Raw genomic sequence first — 24,844 nt, 5'->3', positions numbered from 1 at the left:
AATCACTGTCTCACTACTGTGCACTGACGAAAGTATCCTATACTGAGAAGAATCCTTACCTTCCTACTTACCGTCTGAGTCTGGAAGTATGCAGCATCGCTGGTGAAGTAAGCCTTTGAATCATTGTTCCACTACTGTGCACTGACGAAAGGATTCTGTATTGAGAAGAACTCTTACCTTCTTACTTACCGTTTGAGTCCTGAAGTGAGCCGTATCCTTGGTGAAGTTGTCACAAGGTGACGAACTAGAGACGGAACTACACAGCCCACGGGGGGATGTTTCCGCCCGGAGCGGTTTCAACTGAACACCAAGCCGGCCTCAGATGCGTCGCTACCATAGGAACAGCAGCCGCTGATGGCAAAGTGACAGCAGGTGTGGCGCATTAAGTGACTGTGTGACGATTGGGACATGTCGCTTTTAGGAATAGACAAAAGCAAAACTTTGAGAGACTGAGTGGGTTGGGTGGGATTGCTGCGGCGTTCTAACTTTTCTTCTTGCTGAGAGAGAGTGAGAGATTTCTGTGGGACAAATCGGCTGGCTAGATTGATCCGTGGGAAGGGAATCCGCTACGAAGAACTGGGTGACGGAGAACAGAGAGGCAGAGGGCGAAGTCATCTATGAAGTATTATCGAGTCCACTTACTGGGGTGAAGATAAGTACCAACCTTCTACTGGCTGTATTATATGTGGGTTATACACGAAAACATTATATATGAGGAGAAATGACATAAAAAACGGAGTCCAGACGTCTGAATGAGAAGACAGCTGTTAGGATTTGTGATTGCAGTCGCTGAATTCTTCCGTCTTACTACCCCCGCTGTCCAGAGCGAGGAGGTTGGCCGTGACCTTAAATTTCACGGAGTGGATGAGAGTGACGTGAGTTAATGCTGTGTCCCACGGTGTGTGGTTGAAGTGGAATTATTGAATGCTTACTGTACAGAATTCTGTCACGTGTCCATCGGTCTTGCCTTGTGTTACAGTCGGGAGTTTTCTGAGGAAGAGATTAAGTGAAAACGGACTTTAAGCCTGCTGTATTCTGATTCATCATTGATGCTGTTCTGGAGAACGGGGAAAATCCAGTTACCTGCTGTTCTGAGTGTTGAATATCCAAAGCCTGTTGTATTCTGATTCATCATTGATGCTGTTCTGGAGAACGGGGAAAATCCAGTTACCTGCTGTTCTGAGTATTGAATATCCAAAGCCTGTTGTATTCTGATTCATCATTGATGCTGTTCTGGAGGACGGGGAAAATCCAGTTACCTGCTGTTCTGAGTGCGTCCCATCTGAAGCCCGCTGCATTTGTCTCATCGTTGCTGTTGTGGAGAACGGAGGAAACCTCAGGTACCCGTTGTTCTGAGTGTTGTGTATCTAAATCCTGTTGTACTCTGCTTCATTATTGATGCTGTTCTGGGGGACGGAGAAAATCCAGTTACCTGCTGTTCGGAGTGTGTTCCATCTGAGGCCGGTGCATTCTCGTCTCATCCTCGCTGTTCTTGGGAGTGGGAATAAACCCAGTTACCTGCTGCCCAGTCGACGCCCTTCACAGCCCCAAGCCTTCTGCACCGACGTATTGGGAAGACCAAACGTACGTGGAGTACCTACTTGCTGTCCAGTGGACGCTCCTTCACAGCCGTAAGCTTTCTGCACCTGTTGAACTAAGAAGAACCAACCATATTGAGAGGATTTACCTGCTGCCAGTCGACGCTCCTTCACAGCCCTAAGCCTACTGCACCGACGTATTGGGAAGACCAAACGTACGTGGAGTACCTACTTGCTGTCCAGTCGACGCTCCTCAGTACCTGTTGTACTGAGAAGAACCAACCGTACTGAGAGTAAGCCTTTGGCACCTGAGAGACTGAGAAGAGTCAACCGTACTGAGAGTAAGCCTTTGGTACCTGAGAGACTGAGAAGAGTCAACCGTACTGAGAGTAAGCCTTTGGCACCTGAGAGACTCAGAAGAGTCAACCGTACTGAGAGTAAGCCTTTGGCACCTGAGAGACTGAGAAGAGTTCACCGTACGGAGAGTAAGCCTTTGGCACCTGAGAGACTGAGAAGAGTCAACGGTACTGAGAGTAAGCCTTTGGCACCTGAGAGACTGAGAAGAGTCAACCGTACTGAGAGTAAGCCTTTGGCACCTGAGAGACTGAGAAGAGTCAACCGTACTGAGAGTAAGCCTTTGGAACCTGAATGTATCGAATAGAATCGAATGTAGCTCTTTAATGAGAACTAGTAATGTAGCTAGTTTTATTTAAGTTACTTATAAGCCATAAGCAATCGTCGATTAAAAGAGTATTTGGGGATGGCAGTTTGCTGTTTGACTTATCAATTTGTGTCGATAAAGTATAATAGGGTGAATCATGTATATAGTGCTTGCATAGTGCATATACTTGTAGCTGTTAAGTATCTTTGGAAGTCCTTGAAATTAATAGGTTTCAAAGCGCAGCGCAGCGTTCCGCGTCCTGTCTAAAAGGTGCTTCAGTCCTTGGCGCGCGCAAGTGCACGAACCCCAACCCCCCCTGTATGTAGATAGATAGCCTATATATACACACACACAAACATATACACAAAAAAAAGTGTACATGCAGACCCGCTAACAACATGTCTATAATTAACCAAGAATGTGAATTATAAAAAACATGAATTATAGAAAGCATGAAAGGCCCAGTTCCTCATTAAGGCCATTTGGTTCTACTGTGTTAAGAGTTAAAATCCAGAAAGCGTCCCGTTGTAGTAGGGACTTTACTATGTCACCTCCTCGGTGGGATTTTGGTTTTTCAATACCCAAAAATTTTAAGGACGCATTGGAACCATGATTAGCTTGTACATAATGCCTCGCAATTTCATAGTCCATATTTCTGTTATGAATTGCTGCTTTGTGTTCTGCAATGCGTAGTTTGAGGGGGCGTTTAGTCTGACCTACGTACTCCAACCCACATGGACATTTCAACATGTAAATCACATGGGTGGTGTTAAAATCTTGTATTTTTTACCTGACTGGGGATGGAAAAATTGCTTTGTGTCATTTGAGTTAGAGCAATGGGTGCAGTGCCCACATCTTTCATGCTTTCTAAAATTCATGTTTTTTTATAATTCACATTTTTAGTTAATTATAGACATGTTGTTAGCGGGTCTGCATGTACACTTTTTTTGTGTATATGTTTGTGTGTGTGTATATATATAGGCTATCTATCTATCTACATACAGGGGGGGTTGGGGTTCGTGCACTTGCGCGCGCCGAGGACTGAAGCACCTTTTAGACAGGACGCGGAACGCTGCGCTGCGCTTTGAAACCTATTAATTTCAAGGACTTCCAAATATACATAACAGCTACAAATATATGCACTATGCAAGCACTATATACATGATTCACCCTATTATACTTTATCGACACAAATTGATAAGTCAAACAGCAAACTGCCATCCCCAAATTGTCTATAGCTACATAGTCTGTCTTTGACTTGAACAAGGGTTAAATTACTCGTCAGGCTACAGAATACCATAATTCCTCCGTTCTATTTGGCCTAAGAAATCGAGAGTCACGCAGACCTATAACAACCCAGCCACAACATAATTGGGAATAACATGCCTTACCTTAACAAGAAATGGATTTCAAGGACTTCGCGCGCAGATCAATGGCCTCCACAGTTTTTATTTTTTCTACGAATCTTTGAGTTAACATGTAGCCTACTAACCATGATTGGAATTTGCACCGCAGCGCCACCACACCTTGATGCTCATGAATAGCATGTACAGTTATCTTTATTGAAGTGAATTAGGGTTAAATCGCCATCATACATGCATGAATGAATGATATTTTGCTATTTTAGACACAATTCTCCACGATGATCACATTACACAAAACTGAAATTGCACGTAAAAATGAAACAGTCAATATTTTTTGAGACCCCCCCCAAAATTTCATGAATCACGTTTTCAGGGGAGCCCATGTCTTATTAAGGGGAGCCGAGCTCCCCCTAGCTCCCCCGTAGTTCGCACCCTGGTCGAAACGTTAGTCATTCTATACTAATAAAAATATTAAAACGTTCTATGCTCCGGTCCTGCTCCTTGGTCCTAGCTAGACCTTGGGTCCTTTTCCTCAGATTTTTGTGTCCTGTTCTGTGAGCACTAACTAGGCTGAAGCGCAAGTGACTCCTTTCTACTAGAGCAGGGCTGTTCAATCGTTTAGATGCCTCAGATCCCCATATATGATCATTCTCCTGCGAGGAACCCTATCCTAAAGTTAAAAAGACAACACACAACCCCTCTCACACACACACACACACACACACACACACACACACACACACACACACACACACACACACACACACACACACACACACACACACACACACACACACACACACACACACACACACAAACACTCACACACACACACACACACACACACACACACACACACACACACAAAATAATAAATATTGCAAAAGTATATATTTTTAAAAGCCTTTTATTGCTCTGAAATGCATATTACAACACTGATTCTAGTTATGGTCGAACACTTGTTTATAAAGTGGTTTCATCTGGTGATATTTTCCTCACTCCTGCTCATTTGTGTAAAAGGCTGAACACTTATAATGTTAAGATGAATACAAATCTAGTGTCTTTGGTTATTTGAAGCAGACTCTTCTAGTGTTTAATCTGGCCGTCTGTGTGTCAAACTCCATCATCCTCCATCAGCGCCACACACTCCTTCTGATGATCATAAAGACGTCGAAACACAGCGTACTTCCTTCTGTAAAAGCTTTACACACAGAGACCAATAATCATTCATTACTCATGCAGGAGACATGAATCCTGATCTATGACTGTATTAAATCTCTGCTATGTGGATTAATGCTTTATTACGAGAAACATCATTGGATGGCACCTTTCTAGAGCAGGGTTTGGTCTGACGACATGCCCGATTCTGCTCATCTTCATCATTGCTTCCTGAGAAGAGAGACAAGAAGTTTGGTGCATGAATTTACACGGAGAATACACTGTATAAAAATAAATGCAAATTAATTAATGTAATGCGGAACTACTGTTTCATACGCGGGTTCTTTAGGGACACATAATCTGTAGCCCCGCGCCTTAGGCAGTTTTTTGTCAGGTCGACGACTGTCCAGTGAGTGAGTCACAGACAGCAGCACTAAGGACGAGTATGGCGAGTGGTGGCGACCCACAAGAGTTAGGCCTGTTTTATGCTTCTACGTCAAATCGGCGGCGTACCCCCGCAGACCCCTCTGCGATGCCACGAACCCCTCTCCGACCCCTCCGCTCTGATTGGTCAGATGCACCACGATGCAACGCAACCTGACGCAGAACCATAAAACGGCCATGACGCCGTAGGAGTGACGTCGTAGCTACGCCATGGAGTTGACGCAGAAGCATAATGAGGCCTTTAGAGGACCCGCCGGCCTCTTTAAAGGGGGGGTGAAACACTCAGTTTCAGTCAATCTCATGTTAATCTTGAGTCCCTATAGAGTAGTATTGCATCCTTCATATCTCCAAAAAGTCTTTAGTTTTATTATATTTATAAAAGAAAGATAGGCTGTACCGAGTCTTTCCGGAAAAAACTGAGCGGGTGTGGGCGGAGCTAAATAATCACAAGTGCGCAAAGCATTTGCGTTGAGAGCGTCTGGAAGCTGTGACATCCCAAAACAAACCATGGCTAACAATCAGATTCAGCCATACATTTTTGATCCCGAATCAGATCCCGTGAGATGGGCAGTGAAATGGGGGAAAAACGCAAGGTCTCGAGAGTTTTTTAAAAGTAGATATTATTTGAACTTGGCGTTTTTAGAACACCGTGTCATGCGCGAGTTTTACAACATTTGTGTGTGTTTACTCGTGGTTTATGAGGACATGATTTGGTTTTACAATAAACAACAAGACACCTACAGTGGGCAGCTAAACAAATGTATTTAAACACACACACACACACACACACACACACACACACACACACACACACACACACACACCATACATCGCATGCTCCATAGATACATTAACTATACGTGATCATGTTGTTTACTTGCTGTGCTTACACGCCGTTAGTTAACAACACACGACATTTGAAGCAGTTTTACTCATCGCCTGCGGTTCCAAGGCACGACCGTGAACCTTTATCAAGACTGCTCCATCCTTAAGCATTAGACGATCTGCAAAAGCCAAGCACAGCGCTTTGATGGGCATACTGCCTTCACTCTCTCGCTCTAGGCTACAGGTGCGCGCGCGCCCTTCCGGGAGAAGTGCCTTTAGGACCCGTATAAGGAAATTCCGGCGCATCTGACGTCACACACGCCCATACTCGAAAAAAACTTTCCTAAACTTGTGACAAACCGGAAGGAGTATTTGTGGCACAGAAATACTCCATCAAACCTACAACTTAATTTTTGAAACTTTGTCCATGTTTAGCATGGGAATCCAACTCTTTAACAGTGTAAAAAACTCACTATGCATGAAATAGCATTTCACCCCCCTTTAAGATCGCAAGTTTAGGAAAACTTCGGTTTCCCAGTCAGTTACAATTAATTAAACCAACAAGCTTCAATATTAGGTTACTCAATTACTCACTATTAGGTCTCTCTCTCTCTCTCTCTGGCTCTCTCTCACTTTCTCCGGTTAATTCATAAAAACACATTCTACATTGATTAAAAAAGAAATTCAAATGTCTTATTAATGGTAGTATTATTTTATACAGAAATATATATTTTTTTATAATTCAGATGAGAATAAAGTTAGTGTTAATTAAAATTAAGGAAAACAAATATATTGAACTGAAATATCAAATTAATTTTAAATTAATTCAGGAACAATTACCAAACATATCAATGTCTTTATTTTCTTTTCATTAATTTAATTAATAAATGAATTATATATAAATATTGTCAATGCACTACTCATAAACTGGTTATATGCCTTTACTTTCACACAGAGAAAGAGAGAAATGTAGTAATACACTAGGTGGTACAGCCTGAGACATGCACAATTAAAAAAAAATTGCCTTCTGCATTTTTGTTTTGCTTTTCGCTCCATTGTACCAAACTTGTATCGAACCGTGACTTCTGTGTACCGTTCCACCCATAGTGTGTGTGTGTGTGTGTGTGTGTTGAACCTGTATGGAGCCAAAGTCAGATGAAGGACAGGCTCCGATCACAGCGGCTGAGTGTGTGTGTGTGTGTGTGTGTGTGTGTGTGTGTGTGTGTGTGTGTGTGTGTGTGTGTGTGTGTGTGTGTGTGTGTGTGTGTGTGTGTGTGTGTGTGTTTTTTACCTGTATTGAGCCACAGTCAGATGAAGCACAGGCTCCGATCACAGCGGCTGAGTGTGTGTGTGTGTGTGTGTGTGTGTGTGTGTGTGTGTGTGTTTTGTACCTGTATGGAGCCACAGTCAGATGAAGCACAGGCTCCGATCACAGCGGCTGTGTGTGTGTGTGTGTGTTTTGTACCTGTATGGAGCCACAGTCAGATGAAGCACAGGCTCCGATCACAGCGGCTGAGTGTGTGTGTGTGTGTGTGTGTGTTGAACCTGTATGGAGCCACAGTCAGATGAAGCACAGGCTCCGATCACAGCGGCTGAGTGTGTGTGTGTGTGTGTGTGTGTGTGTGTGTTTTGTACCTGTATGGAGCCACAGTCAGATGAAGCACAGGCTCCGATCACAGCGGCTGAGTGTGTGTGTGTGTGTGTTTTGTACCTGTATGGAGCCACAGTCAGATGAAGCACAGGCTCCGATCACAGCGGCTGAGTGTGTGTGTGTGTGTGTGTGTGTGTGTGTGTTTTGTACCTGTATGGAGCCACAGTCAGATGAAGCACAGGCTCCGATCACAGCAGCTGAGTGCGTGTGTGTGTGTGTGTGTGTTTTGTACCTGTATGGAGCCACAGTCAGATGAAGCACAGGCTCCGATCACAGCGGCTGAGTGTGTGTGTGTGTGTGTGTGTGTGTGTGTGTGTGTGTGTGTGTGTGTGTGTGTGTGTGTGTGTGTGTGTGTGTGTGTGTGTGTGTGTGTGTGTGTGTGTGTGTGTTTTGTACCTGTATGGAGCCACAGTCAGATGAAGCACAGGCTCCGATCACAGCAGCTGAGTGCGTGTGTGTGTGTGTGTGTGTGTGTTTTGTACCTGTATGGAGCCACAGTCAGATGAAGCACAGGCTCCGATCACAGCGGCTGAGTGTGTGTGTGTGTGTGTGTGTGTGTGTGTTTTGTACCTGTATGGAGCCACAGTCAGATGAAGCACAGGCTCCGATCACAGCGGCTGAGTGTGTGTGTGTGTGTGTGTTTTGTACCTGTATGGAGCCACAGTCAGATGAAGCACAGGCTCCGATCACAGCGGCTGAGTGTGTGTGTGTGTGTGTGTGTGTGTTTTGTACCTGTATGGAGCCACAGTCAGATGAAGCACAGGCTCCGATCACAGCGGCTGAGTGTGTGTGTGTGTGTGTGTGTGTGTGTGTGTGTGTGTTTTGTACCTGTATGGAGCCACAGTCAGATGAAGCATAGGCTCCGATCACAGCGGCTGAGTGTGTGTGTGTGTGTTTTGTACCTGTATGGAGCCACAGTCAGATGAAGCACAGGCTCCGATCACAGCGGCTGAGTGTGTGTGTGTGTGTGTGTGTGTGTGTGTGTGTGTGTTTTGTACCTGTATGGAGCCACAGTCAGATGAAGCAAAGGCTCCGATCACAGCGGCTGAGTGTGTGTGTGTGTGTGTGTGTGTGTGTGTGTGTGTGTGTGTGTGTGTGTGTGTGTGTGTGTGTGTGTGTTTTGTACCTGTATGGAGCCACAGTCAGATGAAGCACAGGCTCCGATCACAGCGGCTGAGTGTGTGTGTGTGTGTGTTTTGTACCTGTATGGAACCACAGTCAGATGAAGCACAGGCTCCGATCACAGCGGCTGAGTGTGTGTGTGTGTGTGTGTGTGTGTGTGTGTGTGTGTTTTGTACCTGTATGGAGCCACAGTCAGATGAAGCACAGGCTCCGATCACAGCGGCTGAGTGTGTGTGTGTGTGTGTGTGTGTGTGTGTGTGTGTGTGTGTGTGTGTGTGTTTTGTACCTGTATGGAGCCACAGTCAGATGAAGCACAGGCTCCGATCACAGCGGCTGAGTGTGTGTGTGTGTGTGTGTGTGTGTGTTTTGTACCTGTATGGAGCCACAGTCAGATGAAGCACAGGCTCCGATCACAGCGGCTGAGTGTGTGTGTGTGTGTGTGTGTGTGTGTGTTTTGTACCTGTATGGAACCACAGTCAGATGAAGCACAGGCTCCGATCACAGCGGCTGAGTGTGTGTGTGTGTGTGTTTTTTACCTGTATGGAGCCACAGTCAGATGAAGCACAGGCTCCGATCACAGCGGCTGAGTGTGTGTGTGTGTGTGTGTGTGTGTGTGTGTGTGTGTGTGTGTGTGTGTGTTTTGTACCTGTATGGAGCCACAGTCAGATGAAGCACAGGCTCCGATCACAGCGGCTGAGTGTGTGTGTGTGTGTGTGTGTGTTTTGTACCTGTATGGAGCCACAGTCAGATGAAGCACAGGCTCCGATCACAGCGGCTGAGTGTGTGTGTGTGTGTGTGTGTGTGTGTGTGTGTGTGTGTGTGTGTGTGTGTGTGTGTGTGTGTGTGTGTGTGTGTGTGTTTTGTACCTGTATGGAGCCACAGTCAGATGAAGCACAGGCTCCGATCACAGCAGCTGAGTGCGTGTGTGTGTGTGTGTGTGTTTTGTACCTGTATGGAGCCACAGTCAGATGAAGCACAGGCTCCGATCACAGCGGCTGAGTGTGTGTGTGTGTGTGTGTGTGTGTGTGTGTGTGTGTGTGTTTTGTACCTGTATGGAGCCACAGTCAGATGAAGCACAGGCTCCGATCACAGCGGCTGAGTGTGTGTGTGTGTGTGTTTTGTACCTGTATGGAGCCACAGTCAGATGAAGCACAGGCTCCGATCACAGCGGCTGAGTGTGTGTGTGTGTGTGTGTGTGTGTGTGTGTTTTGTACCTGTATGGAGCCACAGTCAGATGAAGCATAGGCTCCGATCACAGCGGCTGAGTGTGTGTGTGTGTGTTTTGTACCTGTATGGAGCCACAGTCAGATGAAGCACAGGCTCCGATCACAGCGGCTGAGTGTGTGTGTGTGTGTGTGTGTGTGTGTGTGTTTTGTACCTGTATGGAGCCACAGTCAGATGAAGCACAGGCTCCGATCACAGCGGCTGAGTGTGTGTGTGTGTGTGTGTGTGTGTGTGTTTTGTACCTGTATGGAGCCACAGTCAGATGAAGCACAGGCTCCGATCACAGCAGCTGAGTGCGTGTGTGTGTGTGTGTGTGTGTGTTTTGTACCTTTATGGAGCCACAGTCAGATGAAGCACAGGCTCCGATCACAGCGGCTGAGTGTGTGTGTGTGTGTGTGTGTTTGTTTTGTACCTGTATGGAGCCACAGTCAGATGAAGCACAGGCTCCGATCACAGCGGCTGAGTGTGTGTGTGTGTGTGTGTGTGTTTTGTACCTGTATGGAGCCACAGTCAGATGAAGCACAGGCTCCGATCACAGCGGCTGTGTGTGTGTGTGTGTGTGTGTGTGTTTTGTACCTGTATGGAGCCACAGTCAGATGAAGCACAGGCTCCGATCACAGCGGCTGAGTGTGTGTGTGTGTGTGTGTGTGTGTGTGTGTTGAACCTGTATGGAGCCACAGTCAGATGAAGCACAGGCTCCGATCACAGCGGCTGAGTGTGTGTGTGTGTGTGTGTGTGTGTGTGTGTGTGTGTGTGTTTTGTACCTGTATGGAGCCACAGTCAGATGAAGCAAAGGCTCCGATCACAGCGGCTGAGTGTGTGTGTGTGTGTGTGTGTGTGTGTGTGTGTGTGTGTGTGTGTGTGTGTGTGTGTGTGTGTGTGTGTGTTTTGTACCTGTATGGAGCCACAGTCAGATGAAGCACAGGCTCCGATCACAGCGGCTGAGTGTGTGTGTGTGTGTGTTTTGTACCTGTATGGAACCACAGTCAGATGAAGCACAGGCTCCGATCACAGCGGCTGAGTGTGTGTGTGTGTGTGTGTGTGTGTGTGTGTGTGTGTGTGTTTTGTACCTGTATGGAGCCACAGTCAGATGAAGCACAGGCTCCGATCACAGCGGCTGAGTGTGTGTGTGTGTGTGTGTGTGTGTGTGTGTGTGTGTGTGTGTGTGTGTGTGTGTTTTGTACCTGTATGGAGCCACAGTCAGATGAAGCACAGGCTCCGATCACAGCGGCTGAGTGTGTGTGTGTGTGTGTGTGTGTGTGTTTTGTACCTGTATGGAGCCACAGTCAGATGAAGCACAGGCTCCGATCACAGCGGCTGAGTGTGTGTGTGTGTGTGTGTGTTTTGTACCTGTATGGAACCACAGTCAGATGAAGCACAGGCTCCGATCACAGCGGCTGAGTGTGTGTGTGTGTGTGTTTTTTACCTGTATGGAGCCACAGTCAGATGAAGCACAGGCTCCGATCACAGCGGCTGAGTGTGTGTGTGTGTGTGTGTGTGTGTGTGTGTTTTGTACCTGTATGGAGCCACAGTCAGATGAAGCACAGGCTCCGATCACAGCGGCTGAGTGTGTGTGTGTGTGTGTGTGTGTGTGTGTGTGTGTGTGTGTGTGTGTGTGTGTGTGTGTGTGTGTGTGTGTTTTGTACCTGTATGGAGCCACAGTCAGATGAAGCACAGGCTCCGATCACAGCGGCTGAGTGTGTGTGTGTGTGTGTGTGTGCGTGTGTGTGTGTGTGTGTGTGTTTTGTACCTGTATGGAGCCACAGTCAGATGAAGCACAGGCTCCGATCACAGCGGCTGAGTGTGTGTGTGTGTGTGTTTTGTACCTGTATGGAGCCACAGTCAGATGAAGCACAGGCTCCGATCACAGCGGCTGAGTGTGTGTGTGTGTGTGTGTGTGTGTGTGTTTTGTACCTGTATGGAGCCACAGTCAGATGAAGCACAGGCTCCGATCACAGCGGCTGAGTGTGTGTGTGTGTGTGTGTGTGTGTGTGTGTTTTGTACCTGTATGGAGCCACAGTCAGATGAAGCACAGGCTCCGATCACAGCGGCTGAGTGTGTGTGTGTGTGTGTGTGTGTGTGTGTTTTGTACCTGTATGGAGCCACAGTCAGATGAAGCACAGGCTCCGATCACAGCAGCTGAGTGCGTGTGTGTGTGTGTGTGTGTGTGTTTTGTACCTTTATGGAGCCACAGTCAGATGAAGCACAGGCTCCGATCACAGCGGCTGAGTGTGTGTGTGTGTGTGTGTGTTTGTTTTGTACCTGTATGGAGCCACAGTCAGATGAAGCACAGGCTCCGATCACAGCGGCTGAGTGTGTGTGTGTGTGTGTGTGTGTTTTGTACCTGTATGGAGCCACAGTCAGATGAAGCACAGGCTCCGATCACAGCGGCTGTGTGTGTGTGTGTGTGTGTGTGTGTTTTGTACCTGTATGGAGCCACAGTCAGATGAAGCACAGGCTCCGATCACAGCGGCTGAGTGTGTGTGTGTGTGTGTGTGTGTGTGTGTTGAACCTGTATGGAGCCACAGTCAGATGAAGCACAGGCTCCGATCACAGCGGCTGAGTGTGTGTGTGTGTGTGTGTGTGTGTGTGTGTGTGTGTGTGTGTGTGTGTGTGTGTGTGTTTTGTACCTGTATGGAGCCACAGTCAGATGAAGCAAAGGCTCCGATCACAGCGGCTGAGTGTGTGTGTGTGTGTGTGTGTGTGTGTGTGTGTGTGTGTGTGTGTGTGTGTGTGTGTGTGTGTGTGTGTGTGTTTTGTACCTGTATGGAGCCACAGTCAGATGAAGCACAGGCTCCGATCACAGCGGCTGAGTGTGTGTGTGTGTGTGTTTTGTACCTGTATGGAACCACAGTCAGATGAAGCACAGGCTCCGATCACAGCGGCTGAGTGTGTGTGTGTGTGTGTGTGTGTGTGTGTGTGTGTGTGTGTGTGTGTGTGTGTGTGTGTTTTGTACCTGTATGGAGCCACAGTCAGATGAAGCACAGGCTCCGATCACAGCGGCTGAGTGTGTGTGTGTGTGTGTGTGTGTGTGTGTGTGTGTGTGTGTTTTGTACCTGTATGGAGCCACAGTCAGATGAAGCACAGGCTCCGATCACAGCGGCTGAGTGTGTGTGTGTGTGTGTGTGTGTGTGTTTTGTACCTGTATGGAGCCACAGTCAGATGAAGCACAGGCTCCGATCACAGCGGCTGAGTGTGTGTGTGTGTGTGTGTGTTTTGTACCTGTATGGAACCACAGTCAGATGAAGCACAGGCTCCGATCACAGCGGCTGAGTGTGTGTGTGTGTGTGTTTTTTACCTGTATGGAGCCACAGTCAGATGAAGCACAGGCTCCGATCACAGCGGCTGAGTGTGTGTGTGTGTGTGTGTGTGTGTGTGTGTTTTGTACCTGTATGGAGCCACAGTCAGATGAAGCACAGGCTCCGATCACAGCGGCTGAGTGTGTGTGTGTGTGTGTGTGTGTGTGTGTGTGTGTGTGTGTGTGTGTGTGTGTGTGTGTGTGTGTGTGTGTGTGTGTGTGTGTGTGTGTGTGTGTGTGTGTGTGTGTGTGTGTGTTTTGTACCTGTATGGAGCCACAGTCAGATGAAGCACAGGCTCCGATCACAGCGGCTGAGTGTGTGTGTGTGTGTGTGTGTGCGTGTGTGTGTGTGTGTGTGTGTGTGTGTGTGTGTGTGTGTGTGTGTGTGTGTGTGTGTGTGTGTGAGAGTGTGTGTGTGTGTGTGTGTTTTGTACCTGTATGGAGCCACAGTCAGATGAAGCACAGGCTCCGATCACAGCGGCTGAGTGTGTGTGTGTGTGTTTTGTACCTGTATGGAGCCACAGTCAGATGAAGCACAGGCTCCAATCACAGCAGCTCCCAACAGAACGGCCTCTGGTTCGGCCGACAGGACCACCGGCAGCCCTGAAACACACACACACATCCCTCAGAGCACTGACCCGTGGTGTTGGTCATGTCATGTCAGATACCTGAGTGTAGAGACCTGCACTTCTGCGAGACTACCCCGGGACCCAGCGCAACCGTGTGCGGCGCGGGACAATATTTGATGGGTGAATGCGGGTGCGGGCGGCAAGATATTATTGTGTGCGGGTTGCGGGAAAATAAAATTATTTGTGGGAAATATAGAACAAAATAAAATAACTAGAAACAAATAAACCATTATTTATCTAATGCACAACCAACAAGGATAACTAAAATAAAAACGATTTACAGGCACATGGTCGGAAGCTAACTCTCGCGTGGTTCATAGGCGCAGAACAGCCAAGCCTACCACACAGAGGCAAAATGTCTGCACCGCATGACACACGCCATGTACTTTGCATTCCAACTTCCAGCGCACCATCGGAGAGGGCTTTCAGTATTTGCGGTCGCATACTGGAGCAGAGACGGATTAATCTGAACTCCTCATCAGTGAACGACATGCTATTCCTGCATGGGCACATTAAGTAGTCATACAGTTTTTTTTAAATTGTTTTAGTTAATTCAGTTTTTTTTTTATTTAGCTAAATATTTAAAATTGGTATATTTTGTTATAGAGGAATAAGGATAGTTTTTGTTTAATGTTTGAAGGAAGTGCTAAAAGCAAAGGCGGCATTCTTAAGCAGTATTAGGCCCTATATATAGGCTACTTTTGAACATGAAAGAAATCCAGGTTTATTATTATTATATAATTTATAAGGCTATACTATAATCATTATTGTATATTTTTATTTATGTACATTTCTTACTTTTTTTACTGTATTTATTTGTTCTAAGTTCCTTGTTCAAGTTCATCCATTGAATTAAGCGCAAATAAAACAAAACATTTGTTTATTTTCCGTTTCTTTTTTTTTCTTTTTTATATTCAACAGGGGAGCAAGTGAAAAAATCACAGAGTAGCAGGCAGAATATGCAATGTATTTTAAAAAAAAAGTACTTATACGTTTACCCGCGGGATTTTGCGGGCGGGAGCGGGACGAAACTTGATTGTTGCGGGCGGCAGCGGGAGAAAACAACATATATTTTTATAGGAAACGGGATAAAATCCGTCCCGCGCAGGTCTCTACCATGTCAGATATATGAGCGTGTGTGTGTGAGTGAGCATTGACCCGTGGTGTTGGCGTGTGTCTGTACGAACAGCGCGTTCTTGCACAGGAAGAGGGTTGTGATGTCATATAAAATAATTAAAATAAGAAATTATATTAAACGTAAAGAAAATCTTTCTTTCTAGAACGTAAAGAAAAAAGTACTTTATAGGGCTATTAACATTATTTTCATGACATTAAGCAAATGTCCCTGTTAAATCCACATTTCTGTCCTCTGAAATAAAGGAAAAAAGCCCAAAAATATAATAAAAAAAAAAGATTGTCATTACTATAAATGTTAATTTGGAGTTCATTCTCAATATTCTCATTCTAGCAGCACCAACAACCCTAGCAACCACCCACAACATCCGAACAACTGCCTGGTGCCAAATTTTGCCGCAGTAAGCACCACTCACATATTCTGCAGAAAATGTACGTCCAGTTATCAGTTTTATTAATAAATAATACAAAAATAAATTAAATTAAAGGCAGTACAATGAAAACTGGAACATAATGAATAAATAGTAAAATGTAAATATAAATTTAAATCTTATGTTTTTATATTATATTATATTATATTTTTTCATCAGCACTGTAACAAGCACAGCGTTCCTCACCGATCCCCGTGACGTCTGGTCGGCCAGAGGAGAGCGGTTGCCGTGGAAATCAGGCCAGATGTGCAGGCCGGCCGTCAGCTGCTCCAGCTGTGCTGCGTCTCCAGACATGTGCTCCAGATGGAGGTTCAGGCAGGAGTAAACGTGTTTCCCACTGCAGAGAAAAGCTCAGCGATCAGACTGAGTGAGAACAGAAACGCATCAGAGCGACTGATGCTCACCTCTTCTCCGCCTGCTCTTTCAGCTGCCTCGAAGCGGCGTGTCCGTTCACCACATGGTCCACCTGAAAGGACATGACATCGCTCTAATTAAGATATTCATATATTTACATGTAAACCATCTGTATATATAGCGTATTATGTGTTTATTGTAACGTTTGTCACAATGTCCTGTAGTACAGTGATGACTGTCTGGAACCAAGCAGCCAAACTACCAACCAACCAATAAACTAAAAAAACAACAGCCAACCAATCAACTACACCAATCAATCAGACCAAACAACCAATTTAAAATATCAACCAAACAACCAACCTAACGACCAACAAAACCAACCAATCAATCAAACTACCAAGGAAACATCAACCAAAAACCAAGAAAATAACCAAACAAACAACCAACCAAGAAACCAACTAATAAACCAAACAACCAAGAAAACCACCAACCAAGTAAAAAAACGACCAATCAACCAACAAACCAATAAAGACAACAACCAATCAACCAACCACCCACCAACCAAGAAAACAACCAACCAACTAATAAACCAAACCAAGAAAATAACCAACCAACTAATCAACCAATCAACTAAACCAACCAATAAAAACAATCCATCAATCAATCAAACCAAGTAGAAAACTAACCAATCATCCAAGAACAATACAACCAATCATCCAAGAACAATACAACCAATCAACCAAACAACCAATTTAAAATATCAACCAAACAACCAACCTAACGACCAACAAAACCAACCAATCAATCAAACTACCAAGGAAACAACCAACCAAAAACCAAGAAAATAACCAAACAAACAACCAACCAACGAAGAAACCAACTAATAAACCAAACAACCAAGAAAAACACCAACCAGGTAAAAAAACGACCAATCAACCAACCAACCAACCATTAAAGACAACAACCAATCAACCAACCACCCACCAACCAAGAAAACAACCAACCAACTAATAAACCAAACCAAGAAAATAACCAACCAACTAATCAACCAATCAACTAAACCAACCAATAAAAACAATCCATCAATCAATCAAACCAAGTAGAAAACTAACCAATCATCCAAAAAAAACAACCAATCATCCAAGAACAATACAACCAATCAACCAAAAAAAAACAATCAAATCAATCAACCGATCAATAAACTGACAAAAAAACAACAACCAACCAACCAAATCAACCAACCAACCCAATAAAAACAACAACAACCAAACAACCACTACTTTCAAGAACAAAACAACCAATCAATCAACCAATAAACCAAGAAAAAAACCCAACCAACCAATCAAATTAATCAACCAACCCAAGAAAAAACCAACAACCAATCGAATCAATAAACCAACCAATAAACCAAGAAAAAACAACAACCAACCAATCAAATCAATCAACCAACCAACAAACCCAAGAAAAAAACTAACGAATCAATCAACCAAACAAACAATCAACCAAGAAAAAAACCCAACCAACTAATCAAAATCTACCAACCAACCAATAAACCAAGAAAATAACAACACAACCAACCAATCGAATCAATTAACCAACCAATAAAAAAACAACCAACTACCCAACCAATCAAATCAATTAACTAATCAACCCAAGAAAAAAACAACCAACCAAGTAGAAAAAACAAACAAACCACCAATCATCCAAGAAAAACCAACCAATCAACCAAAAAACCAATCGAATCAATCAACCGATCAATAAACCGAGAAAAAAAACAAAGAACCAACCAAATCAACCAACCAACCCAAGAAAAACAACAAAAACCAAACAACCACTCCTTTCAAGAACAAAACAACCAATTACTCAACCAATAAACCAAGAAAAAAACCCAACCAACCAATCAAATTAATCAACCAACCCAAGAAAAAACCAACAACCAATCGAATCAATAAACCAACCAATAAACCAAGAAAAAACAACAACCAACCAATCAAATCAATCAACCAACCAACAAACCCAAGAAAAAAACTAACCAATCAATCAACCAAACAAACAATCAACCAAGAAAAAGACCCAACCAACTAATCAAAATCTACCAACCAACCAAGAAACCAAGAAAATAACAAAACAACCAACCAATCGAATCAATTAACCAACCAATAAAAAACAACAACCAACTACCCAACCAATCAAATCAATTAACTAATCAACCCAAGAAAAAAACAACCAACCAAGTAGAAAAAACAAACAAACCACCAATCATCCAAGAAAAACCAACCAATAAAACAAACAACCAACCAATCAAATCAATCATAAATCAATCAAGAAAAAACCCCAACCAAGTTACCAATCAAATCGATCAACCAACCAACCAATCAATCAATTAATCAACCAAGACATCATGGCTCTGTTTCAAACCCAAATAAACTGTCTTTCTGTCAACATTCTCAAGCAGCGTCTTAACACAAAGCACAACCTCATAAATGACTGAAGCTCTGAGCATCAAACAAACACAGATCGCACAGGAGACTCGACTCACAAAGGAGTCGAACAAGGATAAAAACACAGTGAACGCACAACTATTCATAGTTTTCACTGGAGTTGGCTATCGTTTCTTTTTTTTTTCGGTGCCAAATCAATACTTTTAAAACGGTACCGCTGCCTAAACGGTGCCTGAACCGATACTTTAAAAAAAGAGCCTCAAAACGATGGTGAATGACATTAAAGAACGGCTTTTTTATTGAAAAATAAATAAATAAAATAATCTTAAAAATTAACAATATATAGATTTTTTAAAGTATACTGAAATATGTAAAGTGTACTAAATACAAAACACAACAAATTTTCATAATAAATTCACAATAAAACCCAAGCCACCTAACCCAACTACAATAATTTAACACTAAATAGCAGTTACATTTCTAATTAACAGCAAAGTAGTGTGTATTCTTGGTGTGCTACAAACTAGCTTCTCTTTTGCAGAAATATTAACACATTTCTTGTCTTCTCTGGCCAAATATGACACCTCTCCTGACTCCTGACTAATTTATTAGATGTATGTAGGTCTGTTATTGTAGGGACATCAACTTTACATTTTCACACTAAACATGGTGCGGAACAAAACGTGATTGTGATTGGTTGCGTGACGGGCGAGTCAGTCCTTGGCTGATATTTTTTATTCTTAAATACGTGTAAGTGAATGTGTTTTGTCTTAAGAAACCTTTATAATGGTCATGATTCATGTTAGTTGATCTAACGCATAATGTACGCCATGTTAGTACGCACCGCAGTTCAGAGAATTGCATCTGTCAGATTTAGGCCTATAGCGCGTCAATTCATCCACTTCTCCCAAAATACATGAAAGTGGCCAGTGAAGTGTGAGAAGAATAGAGTAAATTTTATAATTACCTACACAATATGCATCTAAACACGTCTTCAATTTATAATTGAAAGGATTGTTATTGCTGCTTCCATGGACATCGTTGTGTATTTTACAAACAATAAATGTATTGTTTGCTAGTAGGTAGTCTACTTATGTGTCTAATCACACCGGCGTGAACGATCGTACGTGTTAAAGGGTTAACTAGCGATCACGTGCGGTGATGATGCTTCTTACGTCCGTTTCGGAGAACCAGAGGGAAGTATTTCAACCGACAGCTGAGGCATAAGTGTCACCGAAATCTGCGTTTTGATTCGGTCCGAGTACATGTCGGTAACTTATGGCTCGTTTCCGAGCGGTGCGGTACGGTACAGTACAGTATGGTACGCAATTATTTCCGTTTCCACTGTCAAAAGCCATACCACTTTTTCAGTACCCTTCCGTTGGGGTACTTAGCACAGTGGTACGGTACCTAAAGGGTGGAGCTAGACTCACTGCAGAATGCTGATTGGTTGACAGAGAATAGTCACTTGCACGTGCTAGAAGGGGAATGACAACATAAGAAGCACCATTTTTTAATATACAGTTGAAATATATTACTGTCATTGTGTCTCAAAATGTCGTTTTAAGAGTTTTTCAGGTGAGAATGTAGTTGTTTAAAGCTCAAATCTGTGGTTTATTTATAAAGATTTATGAAAATTTGATCTAGGTTGTGAGATCCATTCCAGGCGATCACAGGGCGTTCGGCGCTCATGTACCCCGCCTGGAACAGCCTTTCCTCGGCTAGTCGTTCTGACGTTTGCCGCTGACGTCTCTGTAGTGGTTAAATATGAGATATAATTCGTCTTGTGTAGACCTAACGGGCGATCTTTGGTCTCGTGAATCTATCATTTGTTCCCTGGCCAATGGTTGAGGGCTAAGTGAAGTTTCAAAACTTTATATATTTAGGCTATTTAACTTTACTGTTGTAACGTTAGACTAGAGCGCTGACTTTTGACTGAATTGTTTGCTTTATTTCTTATTGTATAGCTTCTTGTACCTTTTACTTATACTTTTATAATGGCTATTATTGATAAAACTGAAGTTTAACAAAAAGAGACAGGGTTGAGTTTTGTCATTTTTAATTTTATTACAGTGAAGATGAGCACTGTAATGTTGTTTACTGCAACATTTGTTGTTTAGTACAAATGCACATATTGCCTGGACCATATTAATAATTGTAATATTTTTAAAATTTAAATGAAATTTTGTTATGAATAGGCTAACGTTATGCATGCAGTGAATATAACCAATACGCATTGCCTGAACCCCATTTGTGTGGCTATGATGTTTAAGATTTCTTTAACCCTCTGGGGTCGACAAACGCGCCGGCGCGTTTTGCTCGATTTTTTTCACATACAGTAGCAGGAAAATAGACTTAAAATACTCTGTCATTTTTGGTCAAACACACTTAAGAAATATAAAAAAATAAACTGTTGAATGTCTATTTTTTATGTGTCCACTTACAATCGAAATAAAACATTGTGCTTTTGTAAAATAAAGAAAATAAACAGGGTGTGCTTTCTGTCTCTCCATCTCGGTTAACCTTTTTTCTGGAGCACGTCTCTAAACTTAAACAAAACTCAGCGAATACTATTCACCCAAGCATGAGCATTATATCTTTATAATCATTTAAGTTTGTACTTTTAAAATATCTAATTCAAAACTAAAATAAATATTCTCTGTTTATGTAATCTATAAAAAAGAGAGGGGTGTCAGCCGATCTCATTATCGTTCTCTCAGCTCATTAGTCTGCTAATGTGACACGCCCACGGAGAGCGCGCGGTATTCAAACGCAAATGATCTGAAGCGACACATGCAAACGTGTCAACGTCCCTCATAAACGCGATAACACAACAAATTTAATCATCAGATTAATGTACCTTTTCGTCTTGTGAGGCTGTGACTGTGAGGAGTAATCCTGGGACATTTACCTCAGAACATGTAATGGTTTATTTTCATTTTGAGGAGCGACCGATCTAGCCGAGAATTGTGAGTAGCTACCCTAAGTTTTTTATTCTTGTGCTTTGTTCTAATGTCTGTAAATGCAAAAAGACTTTAAATTTGAATCACGTTTCTGTGAGTGAATGAATTAACGGCACAGATGGGCACTGTTGTTTATGTTTAGCCTACTATGTTAGAGATGAAATATAAAAGATAACTATGGGATCAAATTCCCGCCAAATATATTGCGGCCACGGATCAAAATATAATAAGCGTGAATCAAAAATGGGATCAAATTCCCGCCAAATGTATTGCGGCCACGGATCAAAATATAATAAGCGTGATTCAAAAAATAACAAGCATGAATAAAAACTTTAAACACATTAAAAAATATTTTTCACAAAAAGTTTATTTTAAACTTTACAAGGACTTTTAAGCAGTAAAGCTATCTGAACTCTGGACATATACAAATAATTAAATTCCTCCTTTTTGAGGTAGCCTACATTTTAATGCGCACACTGGTAATTGGTGTTAAACAATGGCTCATGATTATGCTAAAGCAGCTCTAAAACATCATGCAGTTTTGAAACACTACATTTCTTTGCTAAAATTAAGTTAAAAACGACCATTTTGCCCGTCTGAAGAATTTAGGACTTTGACCTTTCAATGCTACACACAGCCTTTATATTATTTAGTTCCATTACAGACAAGGCATACAGTGCAAAAAGTACAAGACGAATACAAAGGCATTTGTGGTACAGTTCAGAGTATGTAAAACAAAGAACAACAACAACTAAAATTTAAAATAAACCTGTAGCCTTTGTAAAAGGAAAAAAAACGCACAGCCTACCTGGTGATCCGTTACAGTTAAATACGGCATCCTGAAATATTTTCTTAATTGTTGTTGTTAAGCGATCATATAGCCTAGGTAGCATGGTAAATTAATTCTAGACTAGATAGATGTACCATTTGACTAAAGATTAATGAAAATGATAGTGTACAGAGGAGATTACAGAAACCAGGTGGATTTGATATGCAGTGATTTATTATAATTATTGTGTTCATTTGCATAGCTACATAATTGCATATTACTTTAGGATTAATGTTTTAAATATAGCTTAAATTTTTAATACAGCAACATGAAAATTATTGAAAAGATCAGGGATAGGTAACGTTTCTGGAGTGCCACTGTCCTGCAGAATTTAGCATCAACTCCGATAAAAACCTAGCTAGCAGTATTAATAATCCTAAAGATGATGATTAGCTGGTTCAGGCGTGTTTGATTAGGGTTGGAGGAGCTAAACTCTGCATCCAGGAGGACCGTCATTGCCCTTCCATGTCATAGATTAAATATGAAAGTAAAACGGCCAGTAGGTGGTGGCAAGTTACTGTCTTTATAAGTGAGTCATTCATTCAAACTTCTCGTTCAAATCAGGAATTCTTTAATGAAACACTGTTGTGTGGCTCGCAGGTGATCGACGCTCACAGTGCAAGGTCCAGAAGTAAGGCCAGGGCTTTAAAGATGAACTGAACTGAAATTTGAAAAAATGTGATATAACAGATGTATTTTATTTATTCTCATTGGTACAATTATTTAAATGGCAGAATTTGTTGAAAGGGACAAAATGGTACTTTGAAAATGTTGTTGTTGTTACACGGGCGCGCCATGTTGGATCTCAACATTCGACTACGTCACTGGAATCGTAGGATACTCCGTTGCCGACCAATACTAGCAGAGCTAGCTTCTCTCTACCCCATGCCTTGTCAACAAAATTATTCTAGTCGTGATTTCTAGTGTTTAATCTTAGGTACGAGAGACAGATGTGTTGAAAACATCAATGAGTACATGAAGCGTCTGACATCAAATGTTTTATTTAGCTACAAGTCCAACGCATACTAGAATCCTTGATGTTCAGCTGAGGGGAAAAGATGTAACGTTAACGTTAGTTCACTGCACAGGATGGGAACGGAATCTTATTCATCCTTCCCAAATGCCCCCTCGCCCAAAGAGTGAACTGCCGGTACACTGTTAAGCTTAACAGTCTGAGAAAAGGATATAAGTTAGCCTAGCCTAGCCCAGTCGCCAATTCGTAAAATACACTGTTACATACCAGCTACTTATGGGGCGCTCCAGCGTCTCAGCTCGGACATCCCTTAGAGATAGCTTAGCCTCCTCCAACATGTCTCTCTCACCGCACAGCATCCGAAATGAACGGTGCATGGTGATGCATTTTCGCCGATCAATAAATGTTCCAGGTTGACCTCTGTGGCGAGGGGGGCGTGGTTTTGCGAAGTCTGTAGCGAGAGACGAGTCAGCGAGCTGTGCGGTGAGTAAGTAGGTCAAGTGCAGATGATGAACACCTGCGTCTGATTGCAGTGATTGGCGTGGAGACCGCATATAAGCTGCCGGGAATGAGAGAGCGAGGAGAGAGAGCTGGGACTCGCACGCGACCCGCAGTACACACTGGCAAACGGACTGAGTGGAAAGAGTGTATATATATTGCTGTAGTGTTTCACTACGGTGAAGGCGCACGAGCGCACCTTTTGTTTTCTTTATTTTTTATTTCTAAATAAAGTGCGAGTCCCAATTCAGCCGACCCTGTATTCTTCTTCCTTAACCCACGCTGAATTTTACTACACTGGTGCCGAAACCCGGGAAGAAGAAGACTGCCGCCGCCATGCAGCCCCCGCCAGGAACGCCATTTGCGGACCTCATCCAAACGCTCGCGGGTCTTCACAGGGAACAACACCACGCCCTGCTGGCCGTAAAGGAGGAGCAAGACCACCGGTTCCAGATGCTTCTCCAAGGCCAGCAAGAAGACCGCGAGCTGTTCCGGAGCTGGCTCGACCGGGAGATTCGGGCCGTCCCCGATCCAGCTACGGCCTCGGCCCCGCCCCTGCCTCTCAATAAGATGGGACCCCAGGATGATCCGGAGGCATTCCTGGTACTTTTTGAGAGGTCGGCCGAGGCCCGGGGATGGCCCCGAGCGGACTGGCCCATGCGACTCATCCCACTGCTATCGGGAGAGTCGCAGATAGCCGCCCACCAACTGCCAGTCCAGAATCTCCTGGTCTATGAAGACCTGAGGCGCGCCATTCTTCAGCGGGTCGGCCGGACCCCAGAACAACATCGCCAGCGGTTCAGATCCCTGAGCCTGGAAGAGTCCGGCCGACCCTTCGTCATGGCGCAACAGCTCCGGGACTCCTGCCACAGATGGCTGATGGCCGACGGACGCGACGTCGAGGACGTTATCAACAAGGTGGTACTGGAACAATTCATCTCCAAACTGCCCAAGAAGACCGCACAGTGGGTCCAGTGCCACCGCCCGACGTCGCTGGACCAGGCCATCCACCTGGCGGAGGATCACATGGTGGCGTGCCCAGGGGTCGGCGAACCCCTTCCATCTGCCTCTCTCTCTCCCTCTCTCTCTCTCTCGTCCCCTTCTCTCCCCAAACCTGTTCCCCTTCCCAGGTCTCGTGGGGGGCTGATGCCCCGGCCGGCGCCGAGGTGGAAAACGGGGGCTCCGGCGGAGCCTGTCCCCGCATTCAGGGCCCCACCCTACGCTCTCCACGCCAATCCCTTGACCCGCTTCCCGCCACTGGGGCGGCGAGGAGGCCTGGGCCGGCCTGTTGGCGCTGCGGGGACCCG

At 44.0% G+C, this 24,844-nt stretch overlaps 1 protein-coding gene across 1 annotated transcript in view; it reads right to left on the bottom strand.

Annotated features, from left to right (window-relative positions):
* Window positions 1–4,637: 4,637 nt before the first annotated feature.
* Window positions 4,638–24,844, bottom strand: part of LOC143715742 (FGGY carbohydrate kinase domain-containing protein-like) — a 56,644-nt gene continuing 36,437 nt past the window's right edge. Inside the window, exons 10-15 of the mRNA XM_077207478.1 lie at window positions 15,884–15,945; window positions 15,666–15,816; window positions 15,073–15,139; window positions 13,794–13,888; window positions 4,891–4,952; window positions 4,638–4,764 (exon numbers count right to left, since the gene is read on the bottom strand). Of these exons, the coding sequence (XP_077063593.1) occupies window positions 4,677–4,764; window positions 4,891–4,952; window positions 13,794–13,888; window positions 15,073–15,139; window positions 15,666–15,816; window positions 15,884–15,945 (525 nt within the window). The 3' untranslated portion in view covers window positions 4,638–4,676. The remainder of the gene's footprint in view (window positions 4,765–4,890; window positions 4,953–13,793; window positions 13,889–15,072; window positions 15,140–15,665; window positions 15,817–15,883; window positions 15,946–24,844) is intronic.

The sequence above is a fragment of the Siphateles boraxobius genome, unplaced genomic scaffold (genome assembly GCF_051911475.1).
Source record: "Siphateles boraxobius isolate OS27281-9 unplaced genomic scaffold, OSU_SipBor_1 6, whole genome shotgun sequence".
Lineage (NCBI taxonomy): Eukaryota > Metazoa > Chordata > Actinopteri > Cypriniformes > Leuciscidae > Siphateles > Siphateles boraxobius.
The sequence above is the reverse complement of the archived record's forward strand: the minus strand, read 5'-3'. Positions and strand labels throughout refer to the sequence as shown.